Source organism: Camelus ferus, chromosome 3 (assembly GCF_009834535.1).
Source record: "Camelus ferus isolate YT-003-E chromosome 3, BCGSAC_Cfer_1.0, whole genome shotgun sequence".
Classification (NCBI taxonomy): Eukaryota; Metazoa; Chordata; class Mammalia; order Artiodactyla; family Camelidae; genus Camelus; species Camelus ferus.
In genome coordinates this window covers 115297811-115322481 of record NC_045698.1, presented here as the reverse complement: position 1 = coordinate 115322481, position 24671 = coordinate 115297811, and the positions used below count along the sequence as shown (strand labels likewise).

General features: G+C 43.2%; 1 protein-coding gene across 8 annotated transcripts in view; it reads right to left on the bottom strand.

Annotated features, from left to right (window-relative positions):
- Positions 1–24671, bottom strand: part of SNAP47 (synaptosome associated protein 47) — an 85457-nt gene that overhangs the window by 32432 nt on the left and 28354 nt on the right. For 3 of the 8 annotated variants that reach the window (XM_032477271.1, XM_032477269.1, XM_032477270.1), the window contains exons 3-4: positions 10541–11031; positions 3061–3185 (exon numbers count right to left, since the gene is read on the bottom strand). In XM_032477271.1, the coding sequence (XP_032333162.1) occupies positions 3061–3185; positions 10541–11031 (616 nt within the window). Of the gene's footprint in view, positions 1–3031; positions 3186–10540; positions 11032–15160; positions 15284–24671 lie in introns of those variants that run through there. The other 5 variants (XR_004318914.1, XR_004318913.1, XM_032477273.1 and 2 more) reach the window with 3 other exon arrangements.

Below are 24671 nucleotides of genomic sequence, written 5' to 3'. Positions count from 1 at the left end.
AGCTACAGTAATCAAAACAGCGTGGCACTGCCACAAAAACAGACACAGATCAATGGAACAGGATAGAAAGTCCAGAAATAAATCCACACACTTATGGTCAATTAATCTACAACAAAGGAGGCAAAAATATACAATTGAGAAAAGACAGTCTCTTCAACAAGTGGTGCTGGGAAACTGGACAGCTACTGTGAAAAACTGAAATTAGAACATTCTCTAACATGATATACAAATATAAACTCAAAATGGATTAAAGACTTAAATGTAAGACCAGATACTATAAAAGTTCTAGAGGAAAACACAGGCAGAACACTCTCAGACATAAATCACAGCAATATATTTTTTGAACCAGCTCATGGAAATAAAAGCAAAACTTAACAAATAGGATCTAATTAAACTTAAAACCTTTTGCACAGCTAAGGATACCATCAACAAAATGAAAAGACAATCTATCAAATGAGAGAAAATATTTGCAAATGAAGCGACCGACAAGGGACTAATTTCCATAGTAAACAGCTCATACATCTTAATATCAAAAAAGCAAGCAACCCAGCCAAAAAGTGGGCAGAAGACCTAAGGAAGCAATTCTCCAATGAAGACATATAAATGGCCAACAGGCACATGAGAAAATGCTCAGCATCACTAATTGTCAGAAAAATGGAGATCAAAACTACAATGAGGTATCACCTCATACCATCCAGAGTGACATCATTAAAAAGTCTACAGATGATAAATGCTAGAGAGTGTGTGGAGAAAAGGGAACCCTCCTACACTGCTGATGGGAATGTAGTTTGGTGTAGCCACCATGGAGGACAGTATGGAGGTTCCTTAAAAAACTAAAAAAAGACTTACTATGTGATTCAGCAATCCCACTCCTGGGCATATACATGGAGAAAAATGTAATTCCAAAAGACACATGCACCCCAATGTTCATAGCAGCACTATTTATAATGATGAAGGCATGGAAACAACTCAAATGTGCATCAATGGATGACTGGTTAAAAAAGATGTGGTATATATATGCAATGGAATACTACTCAGGCATAAAAAAGAATAAAATAATGCCATTCAAAGCAACATGAATGGACCCGGAGATCATCATTCTAAGTGAAGTGGGCCGAAAAGAGAAAGAAAAATGCTATATGACATCACTTATATGTGGAATCTAAAAAAAAAAAAAAGAACTACTTATTATTTATAACTTAAATGATTGATTTCTTAAATATGTGTAAGCACACTTGATTGTCCTTTATGACTGGATTACTGCATTCTGTTGATTCTTATTTTGTGGTTGGCTTTATTCCTTTGATAATTAAAAAGCTAAAGCTCTAAACTGTTCTCAGAAACAGTGAACAGCACAGATATGCAAACTAAAAAAATACATGCAGTATATTGTATAAATGTATTTACATACAATATATTGTGTATGTGCAGTCAAATTGTAACAACTCTACCTAATAAAACTGAAAAATGAAAAGAAGTGATTAGTAACCTGCAGAATCTGCTCGTTGTCACTAGAAAGCAGCACTTCTGTGTGTCATTACTAAAAGTGATTAAGTTAGATCAGAAGGGAAAAAGTGACAGATCATGTATATTTCAAATACCTCATAGCAAAGATGAACACTTTTTCCCAAATAGGAAAAGACAGAACTTATAGGAGTCTGTGCCTACAAAGACACATAAAAAATGTGTTTAAAAACAAGTTTCAAAGACACACGCATGCCTTGATGCAAGTGTGCAGTCCACCGAGGAAACAGTCTCTCCAAGATGGAGCCCGAATCTCACGGCACCTCTAGAGCTATGAACTGACCTGCAGGAAGCCCAGGGCAGGGAGCCGGCAGCTCACCACCAGGGAACCAAGCCAGGAAGATGCAAACTACAAAATCTCGACAGAGAAACAATTTAGTTTTTTCACCAAATAAACTGCAAAGGAAAAAGACCAGATAGTAGAGGAAAGCTACCCATTAAAGGCACTTCACTGAGGGCAACGTTTGGGCCTCATGAGGATTCTGGTTGGAACAAACATGCAACAGATTTTCCTAAATGAGGTGACTAGGGAAATCTGAGCACTGACTCGATGACTGATGATATCAAGGAATTTACTTTTTCCTTTTTAAAGGTCAGCATGGTATTGTGTTGATTTTTTAAAAAACAGTCTTATCTTTTAAAGCTACATACTGAAATATTTATGAATGAAATGATACATCTAGGTATCTGCTATATAATTATTAAAAAAAAAAGCCACTGTGTTGTCCAACATTTTTTTAAATTTCTTTTTATATACTTTCATTTATTTATTTTTATTGCAGGGGGTAATTTAGGTTCATTTACTTATTTTTAGAGGAGGTACTGGGGATTGAACCCAGGATCTTCTGTGTGCTAAGCATGTGCTCCTCCACCTGAGCTATGCTCTCCCCCTTGCCCAACAGTAACACAGGAAAATAAGTTGAAAAATCTTTCTATCATATATTACTTAAACTTCACCTTCCTGGTCAAAAAGTGGCAAGCTGCCTCAAGAACCCAGTGTTGAGCACTTGAGAGAGATCTGAGAGAGCAAGCACCCTCAACTGTACACACACAGGTGGTGTGCACACACAGCACATATTTGTTCAGGCACTGCACATGCACACACGGCACACACACAGCATACACTTACAGGTGCTGCATACATGTGCACACACAGCACACATACCACACACGCATACATGTGCATATGTCACACACCCACAGCCCCCACACATGCCAGACCCACATATGCATGTGTGTGCGTGTGGCATGTACACAGCACACATGCGCACACATACACACATGTACAACAGGTGGAGGTGGCTGCCAGGACTACTGTGTGCACAGGAGGGCTGTGCGTCTGCATGACACAGAATGCTAGGACTCAGATGGGTGCTGCCCTTTCTCTCCTTCTCCAGCCACAGGTAGCTGAGCAATTCAGATGCATAGCCTAGCAGTTCCTTGTAGGTGAGAGGCAAGCATAAACCAGTGGAGAGTTGTTTTCAGGCAGGAAAGAGAAATGAGTCACCTGGAGGTGGCACCACGAATGCATGTTACCTGTCTCAGTTCCTGGGCGTCCCCGTCGGAAATTAACAGCTCGCTCGTCTGTAGCTGAAGTGACCTGTCTTCCTGGCTCCCTGAGGAGGGCTCGCTGTGCATGGCATGGTCCGTCCGTCCAGATGCTGAAATGGAAAGTCAAACAGCAGTGGCATCTTCCAGAAGGTGTGAACAACGCAAGAGCACTCAGAACTTTACAAAAAGTGGTGTTTAAGACCATCAGAGCTCTTTGGGTTGACGAAGTATTTTCATAGGCATCTGCTGGTTTCATGCCTCTGCCCTTGCTGGGGCAGTGGGTGTGGTGGGTCTGCCCCCCCAGCCTCTGCTAAGCTGACTGCATGTGAAACCTGCCTGAACTTTGCCTTCTACCCTAATCCAGGGCTGCTTCCTTACCCGACACTGATCAGAGGGTGCGACACTGTAAATACTCAGGGTCTAGCTCCATAACTGAATTTTAGAAGAAAAGTCCTTTATCCAGGAGTCTTTTTTTTCTCTGGAGAAGATTATAGATTTGGAGTATGAAACAATACTTGTTGAACCCTGGTGAAATGTACATGAAATACACTACTAGGAACTGTAGTGCCATCTGATTGTCCCATGAAACACTGTGGTTCTAGAGAGCACGGAAATGGTCGGGTCAAGCAAAACTGAATGTGGAGTGTGCTGAGGTTGGGGTGAGCCAGAGAACTGGATGTGGCGAGGCACTGCTCAGGGGTGTTTTTGCTCACACACCAGCTCCTGGGGAATCTCGCTAAGGAGCAGAAGGGCAGCTTGGCGAGAAATGGTGATAATCATTTATTTAAAGAGCTGCCTCCAACTGCAGCCCTGGTACTTTGGGGCCCAGAGAAGAACACAGATTAGTCTGTTGCCTCTTCTCCATAATACAGGCCACCTCAGGTATGTCGTATGGCTATGTTTATTCATCAGGACACTGGGAAGCAGCAAGCACACTGGGCTGAGAACCAGCAGTCTGGATTTCTGCACCAAGTCTTTTCAGCAGCCTTCTCTGCGTCAACAAAATGGGGGGGGAGCACAGGTGGGACCCCCACTTCCTTCCTAGGAGCAGCTGATAAACACACTGTGAGGAGAGGAAATCCATCTCAGCATAAAGTCCTCACTGGGCCTGAAAAGCAGAAGCGCATGCGGTACCTCCAGGACGGGCCAACCGCGCAAGTTCGTCCTCCTGGGGAGAGACCAGCCACCTCCAACGTGCACACAAACATCCCCTTGATTCTTACTTCTTAAAAAAATTCTTACAAATTAACACTTCCTGAGAGTGCCTGGCTGAGCAAAGAAGGCCTGGCCTCACCTCGGATAAACGCAGGCTGGAATGAGGACAAGAAAGCACGTTTCTCGCAATCCTAGAGAGAAGTAGGGCCTAATAAGCCAGACAGAGTGAGTTCAGGAACCAGCTGATGTGAAGCCAAACCTGCATGGAGGCAAGACCCCAGGGTCCCACACCTGTGGGCCGACCCCTCCCCGGGCCCATCTCCCCAGGGAAGGAGGCCCTGTGAGAGCCTTCACATCCTGTAACAGTGCGCCACCGTGAGGAGACGACACAGGACAGCGGCATCCTCACGTGCGCCTCGGAGGGCTGAAGACGTCTCCTAAGACAGAACCCTTAGCACACGCCACGCACTCACACGTGCTTTCCTGTGCTGTTCTTTACGTAAGAGCTGCTTGTCTGTACCTCAGAAACTGACACAGATTGTAAACTGACTATAACTCAATAAAAAATAAAATAAAATTCTAAGCTAAAAAAAAAAAGCCGGTTGTAATCAACCAAATTGTTTTCACAGCCTGTGTTCTAGAATCTCCAAAGCGCCACCCTCCTCCAACACGCTTATTAATTAGCACAGAATTCTCCATCGCACACCACTCATTGCTGCTTTGTCTTCCATGATCTAAAAATGTCACTCAGATGGTGCGTAATGAAAAGCACTCTTCCAGAACAGCAACAGAACACTCAGCATCAGAGCTGTGCTGGACAACATGATGGCTGGAACAGAGTCTGCGTTCTACCAGTTATTATTAGCCTACAGGAAAGGCCAGCTCAGCACACGACGTGAAAATGTTACTAGTGACAACGTGATGGCGAATTACACTTCACTCGTCTACGGCAACGGTGGTTCTATGGCCTGATGGGTGAGAGCAAACCCCTCCCTCAGCCTGTGCCCCCTTCCTAACTCTGCTCCCTGACCCTGCAGACTCCTGTTCCAGCCACTCTGCCCACCCTGCACCCACCCGGTACGTGTCGTGCAGACAGATGTCCCCCAGCTCAAGTATGGAGGAGGCAAGTTCTCCTCTTGGCCCTTCCATCAGAAGCAATCTTCCCTCGTCTGAGCTGGTATCATTCAGTTTGCACACCTTTGACAGCAACGTCTGTGGTACTGCACTGCTTTTTTTTTTCTGTATCTTTTCAACCTGGGACCCCCCAGCTAGCTTCTCTGAGAGCAAGCCGTGCATCTGATTCACACTGCGCTCCTGTTCTCTCACTCTGGTGTCCATTTTAACACCTATTATTACAGAGACATACTGTCTTTGAATGTTTAACAAAAGGGATTGCTTAAACAACCAGAAAGCCAAAATTGAGGATTTTTCTTCCTGGAATACACTAATCAGGGATGTTTTACGCAACGAGCCGTGGGATCAGCAGGTTCCTGGCGAGGCTCGGCCACTCCCAGGCCTCTGTGCTGAGACCTGAGTGGCTGACTCAGTTACTTCAGTGCTTTGAAATATCTTCTGAAACAAATTAACTTGGCTCAGTATTAGGTGATTTTTATCTCAAAAGTCATTAGTTATCTCAGTGAAACAAAATAAGCACAAACTGCTCAAGCCACATGGGAATTTAGAGATGATGCCACTTTCCAAGAACAAGGAGGCATCTGGGGGAAACCTGAGCGCGGGCTGGGCTGGCGGGGCCGGCGCCAGGACACCCTTATGCATCAGACACAGACTCCAGACTTCACCATAAGTGCTGCGCAAAGACCACCAGGACCTGGCCTGAGAGCAGAAAAACCGCTCCAAGCCGGTCCAGCCATGGGCAAAGCTCTGTCCTTGTCTCTGGGCCCCAAACCCTCCACTGATGACACAGGAAAACGGCAGCTTTACCCAGGGATGGACCCAGAAGCTTATATAACCAGGGTGGAAGCCCCTTCAGAAAAAAACACAAAATGCCCCAAGTCCTCAACACAACAGGGATTATAAGAGAGAGAAAGCTGAAATGGAGAGACAGCAATCTCCACCGACTACACTTTAAAAAACTTAACTTCACAAATTTACAAAATTATATGGTGTGCAGCTTAGACTCACGGGGCCTTGGAAGGATCAAGCAGATGGGGGCCACGCAGCCCCCAGGGGTCTGTCGGTCGTCAGGGGGTCACATCCTAGTGCCCACATGGGGCCTGTCTGTAGTCAGTGAGTCAGTGCAGTGGTGCATCCTGGTGACCACATGGAGGGGTCTGCTGGTGCTCAGCCTCAAACCCACGTCCTAGTGACCACATGGAGTCTGCTGGTCAAGCGTGGTGCCATATCCCAGAACCAGAACTTCACTGCTTCAAAAGATGGTTTTAAATTAATGACCCTGTACAGAGGCTTCAATGCCCCAGAAGTTTACCATCACACAGAGATGCGAGTGCCTTCTGGTTACCCAGGTCTGTCCTTGGTGCTAGAGGTGGGGTGGGAGAAGACAGACTTGGGTCCGATTCTGGAGCACACGTCCCAGGGTGGAAAGCCAAGCAGCAAACCCAAGGGCGGTGGCACCAGAGGGCACGTGCGAGGCGAGATGCCTGCAAGGTCCATGAGCGGGTGACCAGAGTCCTCCTATACCAGGTGAAGGCCCCTCAGAAGGTACAGTTGGCAAACGGCGAAAACAAAAATCAGCACAAAAAAACTCTTAAAACATGTTATGCACAGCCCTTGCTCTCATATGATGAGAACACTGTGGCCTTCCTCCCGAAACTCATTGCCCCAGTGGATCATGAGGCAACACGAGACAAAGTCCAACTGGGGGAGGGTCTACAAAAACCTGACCACCACCCCTAAAGCTCTTCCAGATCATCAAAACAAGGAGTATCAGACAAACTGCCACAGTCAAGAAGAGTCCAAGGAGACGAGATGCCGAAATGTCACGTGGGATCCTGGATGGGATTCGGGAACAGTAAAACATATGGAAATGTGGATAAAATACGGACTTCAGTGAATAGAGACGTATCAGGGCAGGTGCACTAGTTGTGACAATGAACGACACGAACGCAAGGTGACATTTACATTAGGGGAAACAAGGTGTGGGAGACAGGGGAACTGTCTGCACTATCCTCTTTTTCTCAAGTCTGAAACTACTGTAAAATTTAAAAGATTATTTTAAAGCTGCTCTGCAGAAAAACAGCAATCTGTAACTTCCCTACGATGAAATCTGTCCACCTGAGCCATTTCCAGCTCTTGAAGCCCAGGGGACTTCCTCCTCCCCCAGCTGCTGGCCGGGCCACCCCAGGCCCTCACCTGTCCACACTATACGTTACTACACAGCTCTCTGGAAAGTTCTTCTAGACACTGACTCCTGGCAAACACTGGTCCCCTGTTACTAGACCGCCACCTTCTGGCCACACTTTTTACAAAATAGCTCATCAAGGAGAAGAATGTATTTGTGAGATTTCAAAGTCATGGTTTCCACCTCCACTGCTTCTGTAGTTTCCAACGTAGAACAGTAAAAATAGAGGTGCCGACAGACACAACGAGAGAGGCCACAGCGGGAAGGACGCTCTCATCACCGGGCTGACAGCACTGTGAAGGTCCAAGCAAATTAGATACCATCTTGCTGACTGAACTCAGCATGCTGGCTTCTTTCAAACATAGCTCCTTGTCACCTGTGTCTCTCCAAATTCACAGCTGTAAGGTACACCTGCCTCACCCAGGCAGGGCGGCCTCACAAGGGGAGGATGGCACTTCTGGCTCGGTCTAGATTCACACGTGCTATAGAAATCCTACCCAGAGGCTAAAGTTAGCACTGAGATGAAAATCCATCTGTCACCCTGGATGTGGCTCAGCTCATTCCACACACATACAAGCTCTTACTGTGATGGGTGAGGCCATAGTCCCCAGTTACTCAATCCCACTCGAATCTAGATGTTGCTGGGAAGGTGTCTAGATGTGGTGAAGGCTCACCATTGGCTGACTTTAGGTAAGGGAGTCTGTCCTAAACAATCTGGTGGGCCTGGTTTAATCAGTTGTAAGATCTCAAAAGTGTATCTGCAGCTTCCCTGAGGAGAAGGTGTTCAGCCTGTCGTCAGCAGCCTCAGGTTGTGCCTAAGAGGCCCATTCACTTCTTCCTGATGGGTGGCCCTGCACAATCCACACTCACCCAGCTTCCTGCCGTCTCACCACAGCTGCAGAGGTGCTGGCACTCACGCCCTGCTCCTCTCCTGCCCCATCTGCCACCTGGATGCTCAGGGTCAGAGCCCAGCACCCCACCTCCCGCTGGCCAGCACCCACAACAGTGAGGCCCAGCAAGCGTGTGCTCTTCTTACTTGTACAGTGCGGTTTTCTGCACCACACGGTACGTGCTTGCGTTGCCATCTCATCTGTAACACTCTGGACCATTTCTCTCGCTGAAACCATCATGCCTGATGCAGAACCCACGGAGGCGGCAGAGCTCCACAGCCAAGGGCTGCGGGTTTTACTGTATTTAGCTTTGTTTTCAGGATTATGGGCACCTGGTGCCACGCCTGGCACAGACGGATTCTCCAAAAGCAACAGCAAAAGCAATGGCCCACGGTGCTCTGCATCTGGTACCACCAGCCAGGACCTGCTAAGGCCCCTCTTAGAGAAAATCAGCCGCAAGGGGAACTCAGAGACCTGGGGTATCAGAGCGGCTGCCCGGGCTAGGCTTGCAGATGGCCTTTCCTGAAGGGTCTTTCTGCTCAGGGTCTCATGTTGGCTGGTACAGTCCTCCCTTCTTGTCCCTTTTATACACCAGCCTCTGAGTCCTGCCTTAAATGACGAGCCAAAGAAAAATGTGCAAATGCCAGGAAAGTAAGTTTATAAATTTGTACATTAACATTTGCAATATTTTGATACCTAAGGGACCAGATCTATTATCAAGTATATTTCTTTTTGAAACCTGAAGCCATCTAGAGTAACATTAAAATATTCATGTGTTAGAGAAACAGGTTACATATTGGAATTGAAATCAATCACTAAAGAGGATAAAAGAAAGGAACTGGAATAGTAACAAACACATTTTTTACGTTAAACACTCCAGCAACCAAAGTTAGTAAGAAAAGGCTAACACTTGTTAGAAACATCACTGTAACACAGAAGTAATGTCACCTGTGGTGCTACTATTAGGAAATAGCAGGTACTTTGTGACTTGGGGATTTCTTATGTAGGGCTCAAAAAATAAACTTAAGGGGAAGACGGGTGGACTTGACCGCAGCAAAATGAGAGATTTCTGTAACAGAGCTGGCAGTCTGCAAGAAGTACCGGTAGCCTCTCAAGTCAAAAGGGATAAATACCTAGAATGAATAATGAACTCCTGCAAATCAGGAAGAAAAAAAAAAAAAAAAGACAGCCCAATAGGACAAATAAAACACAAAAACCAAAGCAACAAAACCCCCCAAAACAAAACCAGAACAGGCAACCCACACAGCAAAACCTGAGGCCTGGGACCAAAAAGTAGATAAAAGGCATCCGATGCTCCATCTCACAATCAATCAAAACTGATAATAAAAATACCACCAAGATGTCACTTGACATCCATCAGAATGACAAAGCTAAGAAGTCAGATAACACCAATTTACCTTATGCTCAGGAGGAAGCTGAGACCTGGGGACGTGTCCACACACCCTGCCGCCCACACTCGCGCCCAGGGCCATACTCAGCTGTACCCTCCATGTCCCACAGAGACCTGCAAGAGGACCCGACAGTCACACTGCCAGGAAAAGCAAGAGTTTCACGGTATCTTGTGGATGCTACAAACACGATGCTGCGTACTTTCCACAAATCTCAGCACCCAAATGTACATCTGGAAGGTGGGCTGGGAAGACCTCGATTAAATGCCAAGAAAACCACGAGTGATGCGGGGTCGGGGTGGAGGGATTGGAGACACACCAGAGCAGGCAGGGATGATGCAAGTTAAGACCCTGAAGTGCTGGTGCTCAAATCAAACAGAGGAAAGGGGTGAAGACACCTAACCTGGAGCCTTCCTTTGTTCTGAAAGTCACCCAAACCATTTCTGACTTATTTGGGAACCCACAAAGCTCTCAAGTGTATAATAAGCCTGAGTGATTTGAGATTCACAGGGCAAGTACTAAGGAAAACGGTCTGAAATTATTTCTCTTTACAAGCAAATGGGCGGGTGCTAGTGAGCTGAAGCCAGCAGCCGCTCCACGTGACGCATCACGGTGGGTACCGATCATGGGCGCGCTGAGCGTGGCTGTGAAATGAGCGGTCTTGCGCACAGGCTGTTCTGATGATCACTCACCTGCAAGCCAGACTGAGTAGCCCTTCTCTGCTGGGGAAGCGGTTGCAGTGCTTCCGAACATCCAGGCATCCTCTAACAACTCGATCTTCTTGCTGAACTGCACTTCCAAAACGGGGATAACCTCTGGCATCTTGGCAGATATCAGACGATAAGCTATGTCTGGCTTCCCAATGAACCGCTGACGGATGCTGACTTCATAAGGTGTGTGAACCTTGATGTCATCTACATCTTCTCTTTCAAATCTGTGCATGAGCAAGGAGTCTGAGTCGTGGATTTCCAACCCAGAAACAAGGACGGTGAACTTTCCTGGTTTAACCCGAGATTCTGTTCTTTGGGAAATAACAGCAGGAATTCTGATCACTATCCCTTCTCTTCCAGAAGCTTTGGAACTAGCCACGGAGGCGCCCGCGCTGCGTTTTGTTTCTGATGGCACCTTCCAAAGCCTGGAGCTAAAGGGCCACCAAGAAGGAGATTCCAGCTCTGTCAGCAACCTAAAAAAGCAAACGAAACATAGAAACTAGTCAATCAGTTGTTATTTATTTTTTGAAAATTGCTTTGACTTTTATAAAGAATGTTACCTTTTTCTAGTTTTCTTTTTCACAAACACTTTTTTCCACCTCAGAAAGAGCAGAAATTATCATCCCTGTGCTTTAGAGAAGAAAACTAAGGCCAAGAGCAGTGGGATGTTTCGCCTGTAGATACACAGCTAATCCGAACTGTAGACACACAATTGAAACACACAGCTTCTGACTAGAATGTTGCTCTTTTCTCACTTGACCTGGGGTAATTCTGGCCAAAATAAATTTTGATCTTAATCTCTACAAAACTGTCTAATAGCACTTTCTGCAGTAATTTGCATTGCCTAATACAGTAATGGGGCAGGTGGCTGCTGAGCACCTGAAATGCAGCTGCTGCAATGATGAACTGAGTTTCAAACTTAATTTTAATGTGGCTAGTGGCTACCATATTGGACAGCACAACTCTAACCCCTAATAGCATCAAGAAATACTATCTAAAAACCCAATGAAAGAGGAAAAAGTAGAAGCAGGAAAGGAAAAGCAAAGGAGTAAAGATCAAAGGGAATAAACAGAAAACAAGAAACAACAAGGTGGAATTGTCTCAACCATATTAGTAGTCGAACTAAATGTAAGTGGTCTAAATTCTCTAATTAAAAGGCACATTGTGAGTCTCGGTAAAGAAGCAAGACACAGCTATATCCTGTTTACAAGAAACAATGTTAAATTCAAAGACACAGATACACTGAAAGGAAGGGAATTGGAGAAAAGATATGCGAAAAGTAAACATTAAGACATGGGTCGTTACTGGGGACAAAGAGGGACAATGTTTAATAATAAGAGGGTTAATCTAAAAGAAAATTTACTGATAGTAAATACGTATGTATCCAATAACAGAACTCCAAAATTCATTAGCAAAAACTAAAAAAAATAAATAATCATCATTGTAGATTTTAACAAATTTCTCTCCATGATTCATACATCAGAAGATAAAATTACTACAAATATAGAAATTTTAAACAACCCTATTTAACCAACTCAACCTGACTGATATTTACAGAAAACATCATCCAAATGCTGAGTGTACACTCTTTTTAAGTGTATTCAGAACACAAACAATAACAACAAAGAGTATAAAAGAGTGGACAAGATGGCAGAGTAGTGAGACCCTGAGCTCACCTCCTCCCATGGGCACACCAAAATTACAACTATTTTCAGAGCAACTATCCTGCTGAGAAGGAACTAAAGACTAGCAGAGACGATTTTCCACAACTAAAGATATTAAGAAGGAACTACGATGAGATGGGTAGGAGGGGCAGAGACGCAGTATATTTCATGGCCCACATCTCCAGGTAGGCAACGTACAAACGGGAGGATGATCACAATTGCAGAAGTTCTCCCCGTGGAGCGAGGGGCCCAGACCCCACATCAGGATCCCCAGTCCAGGGGTATTACGCTGGAAGATGAGCCCCTATAATGTCTGACATTGAAGGCCAGTGGAATTTGTAAAAGAGAGAGCTGGAGGGCTGTAGCAAGCAGAAAGTCTGCCCTTAAACAACACAAGCAAAATCTCAGACGCTCCCAGACCCAGCACAGAGGGAGTAATTTGAAAGGAGCCTAGGTCAGACCCACTTTTTGAACTTGGAGAAGCCTGACAGAGAGGTGGGAGGCCAGCAGAACTCCCCTTGGGGACACAGATGCGGGTGGCAGCCATTTATGGGAGCCTGTTCTACCACCCTGGAGGACACTGGTGCTGGCAAGGGCCATTCTGGAGTCGAGACTCTCTGCACCAGGACCAGGCCCCGTCCACCAGCAGGCTGGCAGCAGTCCCTGGGCACCCTGTACGGAGCAGCCAGTCCCATGGGGAAACAACTCTGCCTGCCACCCCCAGACCCATGGCCCTGTAGCCAGCCACACAAGGACCTGGCACTGCTCACCAACAGACTGGGGCCAGCCCTGGGACCCCAGGTCCTACAGCCAGCCACACTGGGACTGGCCCTGCCCACAGGCAGGCCGGCATCAGCCCCAGGAGTTCCAAGGCCCTTGCTCCACACACTAGCAGGCCAGCACCAGCCCTGGGACTTGCCGGCACCTACAGCCAACAGTCCCAGGACCCCCGAGGCCCAAAGCCAACTGCACAGTGAGTGGGTTACCCACCAGCAGGCTGAGACAAGCCCTAGGAACCCCTGCGGCCACTCAGTCGGCAGCTCTGGGACCCAGACTTGCCCATCAGTGGCCAGCAGACTCTGCATAAGGCAAGGCTTGGCAGCAGCTAACTGGGCGAAGACCAGCCCTTCCTGCCTGCGCACCCACAGCAGCTGGCCCAGCCACGACAGAAGAACCCGCTCACATGATGAGGGGGGCACCCCTAGATTATGTAACTCAGGTGACCAGAGCGGGGTGTGCTGCTGGGCACCAAACAATGTCTCCCACACAAACCTAGTTCTCCAAGATCAGAAAACATAACCGATCTACTTAATTCTTAGAAATAAACACAGAGAATTAGGCAAAAGGAGGCAAGAGAGGAATATACTCCAAACGAAGGGAAAGATAAAATCCCAGGAGAACTCAGTCAAGTGGAGATAAGCAATCTCCTAAGTAAAGAGTTCAAGGTAATGATCACAAAGAAGTTCAGCAAACTCAGGGAAAGAATGAATGATCATAGCAAGGAGTTTAAAAAGATTTAGACAATATAAAGAAAAACCAAACAGAGATGAAGAATTCAGTAAGTGAAATTTGAAAATATACTAGGAGGAACCAACAGTAGAACATCTAGATGATACAGAGGAACAGATCAGCGATCTGGAAGACACAGTGGCTGAAGTCACCCAAGCTGAACAGAAAAAAAAAAGAAATTTTAAAAAAGCAAGGGCAGTTTAAGATACCTCTAGTCTTATGCCACAACACTGTGAGACTAGAAATCAAGTATAAGAAAAAAAAAAAACTGCAAAAAACACAAGCACATGGAAGCCAAACAGAACGCTACTGAAAACAAATGGGTTACAGGAGAAATTAAAGAACAAATTAAAAAATGCTTGGAGACAAAAGGAAACAAAAACACAACAATCCAGAATCTATAGGATGCAGCAAAAGCAGTACTAGGAGGGAAATTTATAGAGATACAGGCCACTTCAGGAAACAAGAAAAAGCTCAAGAGAATCACCTAACTTTACACTTGAAGGGAGGAGAAAATGAAGAACAAACAAACCCAAAGTTAGAAGGAAAGAAGTCATAAAGATCAGAGTGGAAATTAATGAAACAGAGACAACAACAAAAAAAACACACAATAGAAAAGGTCAATGAAACTAAGAGCTGGTTCTTTGAAAAGATAAAATTGATAAACCTTTAGCCAGACTCATCAAGAAAAAAAGGAGAGGACCCAAATAGATAAAAACAGAAATGAAAAAGGGGAGGTTACAATTGAGACCACAGAAATGCAAAGAATCATGGAAGATTACTACAAAAAATCATGCCAATAAGATGGACAATCTAGAAGAAATGGATAAATTCCTAGAAACATACAATCTTCCAAGACTGAATCAGGAAGACATACAAAATATAACCAGATCAATTACCACTGATGAAACTGAATCATTAAAAATAAACAAACAAAAACCCAAAAAAACTCCCAACAAACAAAAGTCCAAGACCAGACGGCTTCAGAGGTAAATTCTACAGAACATTTAAAGAAGAGTTAATGCCCATCCTTCTCAAAGTATTCAAAACGTTAAAAAGGAAAAAATGCATCCCAACTCATTCTACAAGCCCAGCATCACTTGATACAAACCAAACAGATGCTTCAAAACAACAGAACTACAGGCCAATATCACTGAGGAACAGAGATGTAAAAATCCTCCACAAAATACATTCAAAGAAAACTTAACAACATACTGAAAGGACCAAACTCCTGTGATCAGCTGGGATTTATCCCAGGGATGCAAGATGGCTTGATATCCACAAACCAGTCACTGTGATGCACCATATTAACAAATTAAAGACCAAAAATTGTACGAGCATCTCAACAGATGCAGAAAAACCTTTTGACAAAATTCATCACCTATTTATGATAAAAACACTCAACAAAGCAGGTATAGGGGGAACATACCTCAACATAATAAAGACCACGTAAGACAAACCTACAGCCAACATCGCACTCGGCAGTGAAAAGCTGAGCACATTTCCTCTAGGATCGGGAACAAGACAAGGATGCCTGCTCTTGGCACTTCTCTTCTTTGAAGAACTGAGTTCTTTCTCTATTCACCATATCCTGGATTGAGTCCTGAAGAAGCCAGAACCCTGGATAAGCAGACAAAAATAAATACATAAAAGGAAGGCTGCTCTCTCTACCCTATGGACAAGGGGAAACCCGCTGAGAGAGAACTTTCAGTCAATAACAGCTCTACTCCAGCCAAATTCCCCCCAGAGAAGTGCAGCCCACTACTGCCTTCATCAGCAAACACCACAGAGGAGCCTCGACATGGACACTCACCCAGCTGCTCTCAGGCTACGTCCTTCCCACTAACTGGGACAGAGTCAGAGAAGGCCATGTGAATGGCCTAGATGCCCACCCGCACCTAGCTGCGCTGAGGGGAACGTCTCTCAACTAGCGTGGTGTCAGAGGAGGCCATGCGAGGGGCCAGCAGTATAAGGGAAATCTTACAAGTCAGTAGAGGCCAAGAGGGGATGGTGACAAGACAATTCTCATCCTCCCAGTTAGGGCAGTGTTGGCAGAGGCAGATGGGGAAGCCTGAAATTCCACCCCTAGTCAGTAGTAGCAAATGTCTTTCCCATCTCAAGGCATAAATGAGGGCCAGGTGGCCAATCTGGACTCTCACTCCCATGTGACAGTAAAAAACAATTAGCTTCTAACTCCCAAGAGCACTATGTCAGGGGAAGACCTGCTAAAATAGAAGATAATGCCAAGAGTTTCCTTTAAGATAATACCCCAAATGTCCAGGATACAACGAAAATTCACCACCAGACCAAGAACCAGAAAAATTTGAACTTGAGTAAAAAAAAGACAAGCAACAGATGCCAAAACCAGGAAGAAATTGATAGGATACCTTGACAAGGATTCCGAAGGGGCCATCATAAAGATACCTCGACAATTATGAACATGCTGGAAACAAATGGAAACACAGGAAGTCACAGGAAAGAAACAGAAGACACAAAAGTAGTACCACACAGGACTTTAAGCACTGAGAAATACAGTAACATTAAACAAAAAAAAGTCTGGACGAGATAAACTGCATGCAGCATAGTTTGACTAGATAAAAGAATCAGTGAAATTAAAGATCAAAGGATAGAAATTACCCAAACTGAAAAACAGAGAAAAAATTAAAAAAAAAAAGAGTCTGAGTTTCTGAGTGATTAAAATGAAAGATCTAATACTTATATCATTGGCATTCCAGGAGGAGATGAAAAGAATATGGGACTGAAAAAGTGTTCAAAGAAATAATGGCTGGCAATTTCCCAAATTAGGCCAAAATACATAAACCCTTAGATTAAAAAAAAATGAATAGTCCCACACATAAAGATATACTAAATAGACAAAGGAAAAACCCTGACAGCAGCAAGAGAGACAGGAAACCTTATTTATATAAGAAAAATAATTCAAATGACAGTGGATGTTTCATCAGAAACCATGGAGGCAGAAAGAAGGTATATAACGTTTTTCGAATGCTGCAAGAAAAGAACTGTCCATTCAAAATGCTTTATCCAGTAAAACTATCCTCCAGGAATGAAGAGGCAATCAAGCTATCCTCAGAGGAAAGGAAACTACAGAGAATTTGCTGCCAGCAGGTCTGCCTTAAAAAAAATGCCTCAAAGAAGTGGCTGGATTAGAAAGGAACTGATGAGGACAGGAATCCTGGAATATCAGGAAGGAGAGTAGAAAAACAGAAAAGGAAATACAGGGAAATAAAATAGACTTGCCCTCTTTTCTTGAGCTTGCTAAAATATGTATGATGCTTGAAATAAAACAGTACAACCTTGATGTGTTATCAAAGAATGTATGACGTTAAGATGACTGTGTTATCTTAACATAATTTATACAAATCAGGTGAAGAGACACAAAGGTAGGTAAAGTTTCTATACCCAACTCAAACTGGTAAAATGTTAACAACAGTAAAAAGCGATGAATTATGTTTATATAATGTAATACCTAAAGTGACCAATGAAGAATCTATATATTTTTAAAATTTTTTGTTGAAGTACAGTTACAATGTGTCAATTTGTGGTGCACAGCAAAATGTCCTAGTCATGCACATACATACATACATCAGTTTTCATATTCTTTTTCATTAAAGGTTATTACAATATATTGAACATAGTTCCCTGTGCTACACAGAAGAAACTTTTTAAATCTATTTTTATACATAGTGGCTAACATTTCCAAATCTCAAGCTCCCAAATTTATCCCTTCCCACCCCCTTTACCCCGTAACCATAAGATTGTTCACTATGTCTGTGAGTCTGTTTCTGTTTTGTAGATGAGTTTATAGTGTCGTGTTTTTTTTTTAAGATTAGCCATATGAGTGGTATCATGTGGTATTTTTCTTTCTCTTTCTGGCTTACTTCACTTAGAATGACAATCTCTAGGTCCATCCATGTTGCTGCAAATGGCATTATTTTATTCCTTTTATGGCTGAGTAGTATTCCATTACATAGATATACCACAACTCTAATGAAGAATCTATATAAGGAGATACATTCAAAACATATAATCACAAAGCGATTCTGAAATAATATTCAGGTAACCCACAGGAAGGCAGAAAAAGAACCAGAAATGAACAACAGAGGGAACAAATAACACAAAAAATAAAATAGGAAGCTTAAGTCGCTTTATAACACATCATGGTTAAGATGGCAAAACTCTCCCAAAATGATCTACAGCTTCAATCCAATTTCTATCAAAATCCCAGCTGGCCATTGTGCAGAAATTGGCTACTTGATACTAAAATTCATATGAAAATGCAAGCAACCCAGAAGAGCCAAAACAATCTTGAGAAAGAACAAAGTCTGTGGATTTCTACTACTTGATTGCAAAATGTACTACAAAGCTATAGAAATAAAGATGGTGTGGTACTGGCATAAGGTGACACATATGGATCACTGAAATAGAATTCAGAGTTCAGAAACAAGCCTTGACATTTACGGGCAACTGGTTTTCAACAAGGGTGACAAGACAATTCAATGGGGAAACAAACAAGTCTTTTCAACGAATGTTGCTGATAGAACTGGATATCCACATCCCAGAAAAAGAATTTGGACTCATTTCACATATCATTCACAGAAGCGAACACAAAAGGAATCACAGACCTAAATATAATAGCCAAAACAATAGAATTCTTAGAAAAAAGCACAAGAGTAAACCTTTGTAACCTTGGACTAGGCAATGGATTCTTAGATGTAACACCAAAAGAGAAGCAATAACAAAAGATACATTAGACTTCATCAAAATTCAAAATTTTCATACTTCAAAGAACACAAGCAAGAAAGTGAAATGACAATCCACAGAATGGGAGAAAATATTCGCAAATCAGGTATATGATAAAGAGACTTGTATCCAGAATACATGACGAACTCTTACAACTCCGTAATAACAATTTAACCTTTAACCATAAAAAATGGTCAAAGGATTTGGAAATAAAAACACATATGAACAAAAAAACACAGGAGAAGATGCTCATTATCATTAGGAAGTGAAAATGACTGCCACAGTGAGATGCCACTTCACGCCCGCTGGGATGGTTATAATAAGAAAGACAGGCTATAACAAGCACTGGCGAGCATGCGGAGAAAACGGAGCCCTCACACATCATGGCAGGAATGCAAAGTGGTGCAGCTACTTTAGAAAACAATCTCTCAGTTTCTCAGCATGTTAAACAGAGACCCAGCAATCTCCCTCTCAAGGAAAATGAAAATATATGTCCATACAAACATCTGTACATGAGTGTCCACAGGAGCACTCCTCATGGTAACCGCAAAGTAAAAACAACGTGTCCATCAAAACCGGTCAGTGGGCGAACAGCATGTGACAGACCCATACAGCAGAGTTCTTGTTCAGAAATATACAGGAATGTACTTTATCCTCCAACAGGGATGAACCTCACAAACAACAACGCTAGGTGAAAGAAGCCAGGCACACATTAATTCTCCAGAAAAGACAAACCTAAACAATACAGACAGAGAGGAGATGGGTGGTGACCTGGGCTAGGGTGAGAACAGAGAGTGACGGCAGACGGGCTTGAAGCAACCTTAGGGGGTGATGGAAAGGTCCTAAAATTGGATTATAATGATGTTTGTCCAACTGTAAATTTACTAAAAATTACCGACTGTGCACATAAAGCAAGTGAATTTTTTGGTACGTAAACTAGAAAGCTGTTCTAAAAAATCTACACAGACACATTAGAGTGAAAAAGAGGACAACAGAAAAACATCTTCAAAATGCTGAGCTCAATTTGGTTCAATTGTGAAGAGTGAAATTATCATTCAGAGTGTAAAATAAAGGTATTTTCCAACATATAAAGATTGAGACAATACTACTTACTCGTAGATCCCAATGAAAACACAATCAGATCAATTATTTCCCTAGCAAACTCCCGTGATCAAACCTGGGTCACCAGCTTGTCTTCATTTCATTTAAAAAGAGCCACATGTGACCTGTGTGCTTAACTGAACAGGTTCCATTTTTGGATTCAAACTCCATCTTGTGCTGATAAAGCAGGAACTAAACTTAACTCTTGAACTGGGCTAAGGCGGATGGCGAAACACACAACTGCTGCGTTCACATTTTTAAGATAAAATCTGGACACCCTAACAACAGATTTCCTGGTAACCTATGCAAAGTGCTCAGACACCCAATGAAATGTAAACTGTGACTGTATCTTCCAACCATAATTTTAGGACAAAAAACTGAGGTGATGATTCTAAACTCTCCTCTTCTTGCTAATGAAAATCTCTGACTTTTACTCCTCAGTGGGACAAAGTTTAGGTTGCTACCTGAATCTGTGCTCCCTGAGTTGCAATTCCAAGACACCAAATAAATTCTTTTGCTTATTTTAGCTACGCCCCCTTTCTTGGTTGACGTACATAATACCAAAAAGTAGGACGTGTATAACTCAGAATTTTATTATTATGTAAATAAATTCTGTTTTCTAAAAATTCACTGTGTAGTCCTATTTTACCACAGAATGTGAAGTGGTAAAGGTCTGACTGGAGAATCGCATGGCTGCTGAATGAGCTGTGGGCAACCAGGGCTGGGAACTTCCTCCCAAGAGGCTGCTGCACACACATTCCCTGGAGGCTGACCTTGCTGACGAGACTTGCTCTTTCTCTGTCTTCCCTTTCTGCTGCTCTGTAACGTGGGCTCCACCTGGAATCTGTCTGCAGAACATTCCCCCAACGTGGTTATATTTAAAGATGTAACTAAGAGTCACATAAGCTGTCAAGGAACTCATGATATTGTACAATTTAAGGTTTACAATCTTAGACATTGCTCCTTGCTATATTATTGGATTAAAAATGTCACAACATGCTCAAAGATGGGACAGTTTAAAGTTCAGTGAGACACTGAGCTTTCCTCGTCAAGATGGCAGAGTAGAAGGACCCCCCGCTTGCCTCTCCTTGTGACTACAACAAAACCACAACTGAACAACAATTAAAAAAAAAAAAAGACTGGAACCTAGCAATAAAGATCTTCTTCAACTGGAAACACACAGAGGGAGCCACAGCAGGATGGTAGGAGGTGGGTGCTGGTGATATAATTGGGCCCCATACCCCACCGGGTGGCTAGCCCACAAGCTGAAAGATAATTAAGTCACAGAGGCCTTCCCATAGAATTGAGAGTTCTAAGCCCCATGTCAGGCTCCCCAGCCCAGGCTTCTGGCATTAGGAGGAGGAGGAGACCCAGGACATCTGTTTTTGAAAGCCAGTGGGGCTTAACTCCAGGAGCTCCATGGGACTGGGGGAAAATAGAGATTTCATTCCCTTGGGAAGTGTACACAGAATTTCACATGTGCCAGGTCCAAGGGCAAAGGCACTTATTTCATAGGAACCTGGTCCAGGCCTGCCTCCTGGTTTTGGAGGGTCTCCTGGGGAGGCAGAGAATGGCTGCAGCTCACCCAGGGAACATAAAAGCTGGTGGTAGACATTCCAGGAGTGTTCACCTACATGAGCTTTCCTGGAGGCTATCTTCACTGGATCATTAGCACCAAGACCTCGCCCCACCCAGCAGCCTGTAGAGAAGCCTCGGGCCAAACAACACACTGGGTGGGAACACAGCCCCACCCATCAGCAGACTTCCTGATCCTCTAGATAGGGCCCTACCCACCAGAGGTCCAGGACCAGGCTTCACCCAGCAGTGTGAAATAGGAAAACAACAATCCCAAAGCCTGTGGAAGGAGCCCACAAACACAGGCCAGACTCTACACTGGAGCCGGCTGGACCCTGGCCCTGGGTGACAAGAGAGGAGAGCACTGCTGGGATGCATAGGACCTCTCCCACAGAGGGCCACTTCACCAAGGTCAAGAAACATAACTAACCTACCTAAAAATACAAATAGAAAGATGGACAATATGAGGCAGCAGAGGAGTATCTTCCAGGCCAAGGCAAAAGATAAAATTCCTGAAGAAATAAGTGATGAGGAAATAGGCAATTTATCTAAGAAAGAGTTTAAAGTAATGATGTCCAAGATGTTCAGAGAAATCAAAAGGAGTATAGATGGACTAAGTGAAGTATTTAGCAAAGAGCTGGAAAATACAAAGAATACCCAGAGTTGAATAAAATCACTAAAATGAGTAACATACTAGAAGGAACCAAGAATAGACTAAATGAGGCAGAAGAACAGACCAGTGAGCTAGAAGACAGATTAGTGGAAATCACTACTTCAGAACAGAAAAAAGAAAAAAAGAACGACAAGAAATGAGGATAGTTTAAAAGAACTCTGGGACAACATGAAGCGTGCTAACATTTGCATTATAGAGGTCCCAGAAAGAGAAAGGACCTGAGAAAATTTGTGAAGAGAAAATAACTGAAAACTTTCCCAACTTAGGAAAGGAAACAGTCATCCAAATTCGAGAAGCTCCAAGAGTTCCACACAGGATCAATCCAAAGAGGAACACACCAAGGCATACAGTCATCAAATTGAAAAAAAAGTAAGTACAAGGAGAAAATACTAAAATGATCAAGAGAAAAGCAACAAATAACATACAAGGGGACTCCCATAAGGTTATCAGCTGATTTTTCAGCAGACATTCTATAGGCCAGAAGGGAGTGGCACAATATATTTAAAGTGATAAAAGAGAAAAAACTTACAACCAAAAATACTCTATCCAGAAAGGCTCTCATTCAGATTTGATGGAGAAATCAAAAGCTTCACAAACAAGCAAAAGCTAAAAGAATTCAGCACCACCAAATCAGCTTTACAACAAATGTTAAAGGAACTTCTCTAGTCATCAAACCATAACAGAACAAAAAAGAGAGAGAAAAAAAAAAAAAAGACCTACAAAAGATTGCTTTGGCAATGTAGGGTCCTTCATGGCTCCATATAAATTTTGGAATTGTTTGTTTCAATTCTGTGAAAAATGTCATGAACATTTCGACAGCAGTCACACTGGATCTGTAGACTACTTTAGGTAGTACCACCATTTTGATAATATGATTCTTCCAATCCAAGAGCACAAGATATCTTTCCATTTCTTTGTATCATCTTAAATTTCCATCACCAATGTTTTACAGTTTTCAGAGTACAGGTAACCTCCTTGGTTAAGTTTATTTCTGGGTATTTGGTTGTTCTTGATGCAATGGAAATGTTTATCCCAGTTACAAAATTCTGGTTTTTTGAAGTGAAAAAAAAAGTGAATGAAGGGCCACAAAAAAAGATCCTTTTTTATCAGTGAGTTGTATTCCATTGCATATATATGCTACATCTTCTCTATCCATTCATCTAGTGATGCGCACTTAAGGTACTTCCATATCTTGGCAATTATAATAATAATGCTATTAATAGTGGGGTGTATGTATCTTTTTGAATTAATGTTTTTGTTTTTCTCAGATATATGTCCAGGGTGGAATTGCTGGGCCACATGGTGGTCTATTTTTAGGTTTTTGAGAAACCTCCATATTGTTTTTTTATAGTGGCTGCACCAATTTGCATTCCTACCAACAGTGTACAAGGGTTCCCTTTTCTCCACATCCTTGCTAACATTTGTTATTTGTGTTCTTTTTTATGACAGGCCATTCTGGTTGGTCTGAGGTGATGCCTCATTGTGGTTTTGATTTGCATTTCCCTGACATTAGTGATGCGGAGCAGCTTTTCATATTTCTGTTGGCCATTTGCACTTCCTCTTTTGGAAAAATTCTGTTCAGTTCTTCTGCCCATGTTTTAAATGGGTGGGTTGGTTGTTTTAATTGAAGTACAGTTGATTAAAAAAATTAAGTTCAATAGGATTCTAATTGCAATGGATTGAAACCCATCAAAAATTTAAAATCCATAAATTCAAAAGGACATAAACATAACAACTGAACATCTTTTGAAGATGATAAAGAACAAACTCATTACCTTGAAAAAACTGCTAAATACAGAAAAGCAGCAAACATCTAAGAGATGTGCCGTGGAATGAAATGGTACAAAAGTGCAGCATCTATTCATAAAAGCCATTTAACTAGTGACAGCAGGGAAGATGGTGGAATAGGAAGCTGCAGGAATCTGCCCCTCTAGCAAAACGACTGAACTGGCAGAAACTGTCTAAAGCAAGTGTTTTGGAACTCTGGGTCAGGGAGAACATTTGGAGCATCCAGCGGGGACTTTGAAGGAGAAACCAGTAAATTTAAATTTCTGCTCTCAAGCAGTAGCAGCTATCATCCACCATCCACAGCAGCTGGCAGCTGTGGGACAGCAGCAAGTATTCCTAGTATGGCCTGCTGGAGGCAATAAAGATCTTTCCTCCAAAAATCTGGGTTGTGAGTTCTGACTGGCACTTCTGATTGCCGAGAGGCTGGCACAGAGGTTTCTACCATGAGCTGAGGTGGCTTTCCAGCCAGAACATTTAACAAGACAGACCTATTTCTTTTTCCCTTCTTGGGAGCTTCAGTGACCACACATAACAAAGAATACACGCTTTGCGAAAATAGTCTGGAAAAGTCACAAAATGTCAGTTCCAATCCTTAACATGCAAAGGCCAACGATCCCTGACACATAAGAGAGTTAGATTACCAGAGTGTTACCAGTCAGCTTGGGCTGCCACAGAATGCATAGCTTAAGCAACAGATATTTACTTTCTACAGTTCTGGAAGTTGCAAAGCCCAAGATCAGGGCACCAACAGATTTGGGTTTTGGTGAGAGTTCTCTCCCTGGCTTGCAGATGGCCAGTTTCTCTCCAGCCTCTTCCTCTTCATAGAAGGACACTAATCCCATCATGGGGGCTCTACTCCCATGACCTAATCTAAACTTAATGACCTCACAAAGGCCTCACCTCCTAATACCATCATATTGGGGGTTAGGACTTAATACATAAATTTCAGGGACACAAACATTCAGTCCATAACAGAGTTACCACAACATAATATTTAGAATGTGTAGTTCTAAAGAGAAGATTATAAAACATACAAAGAAAG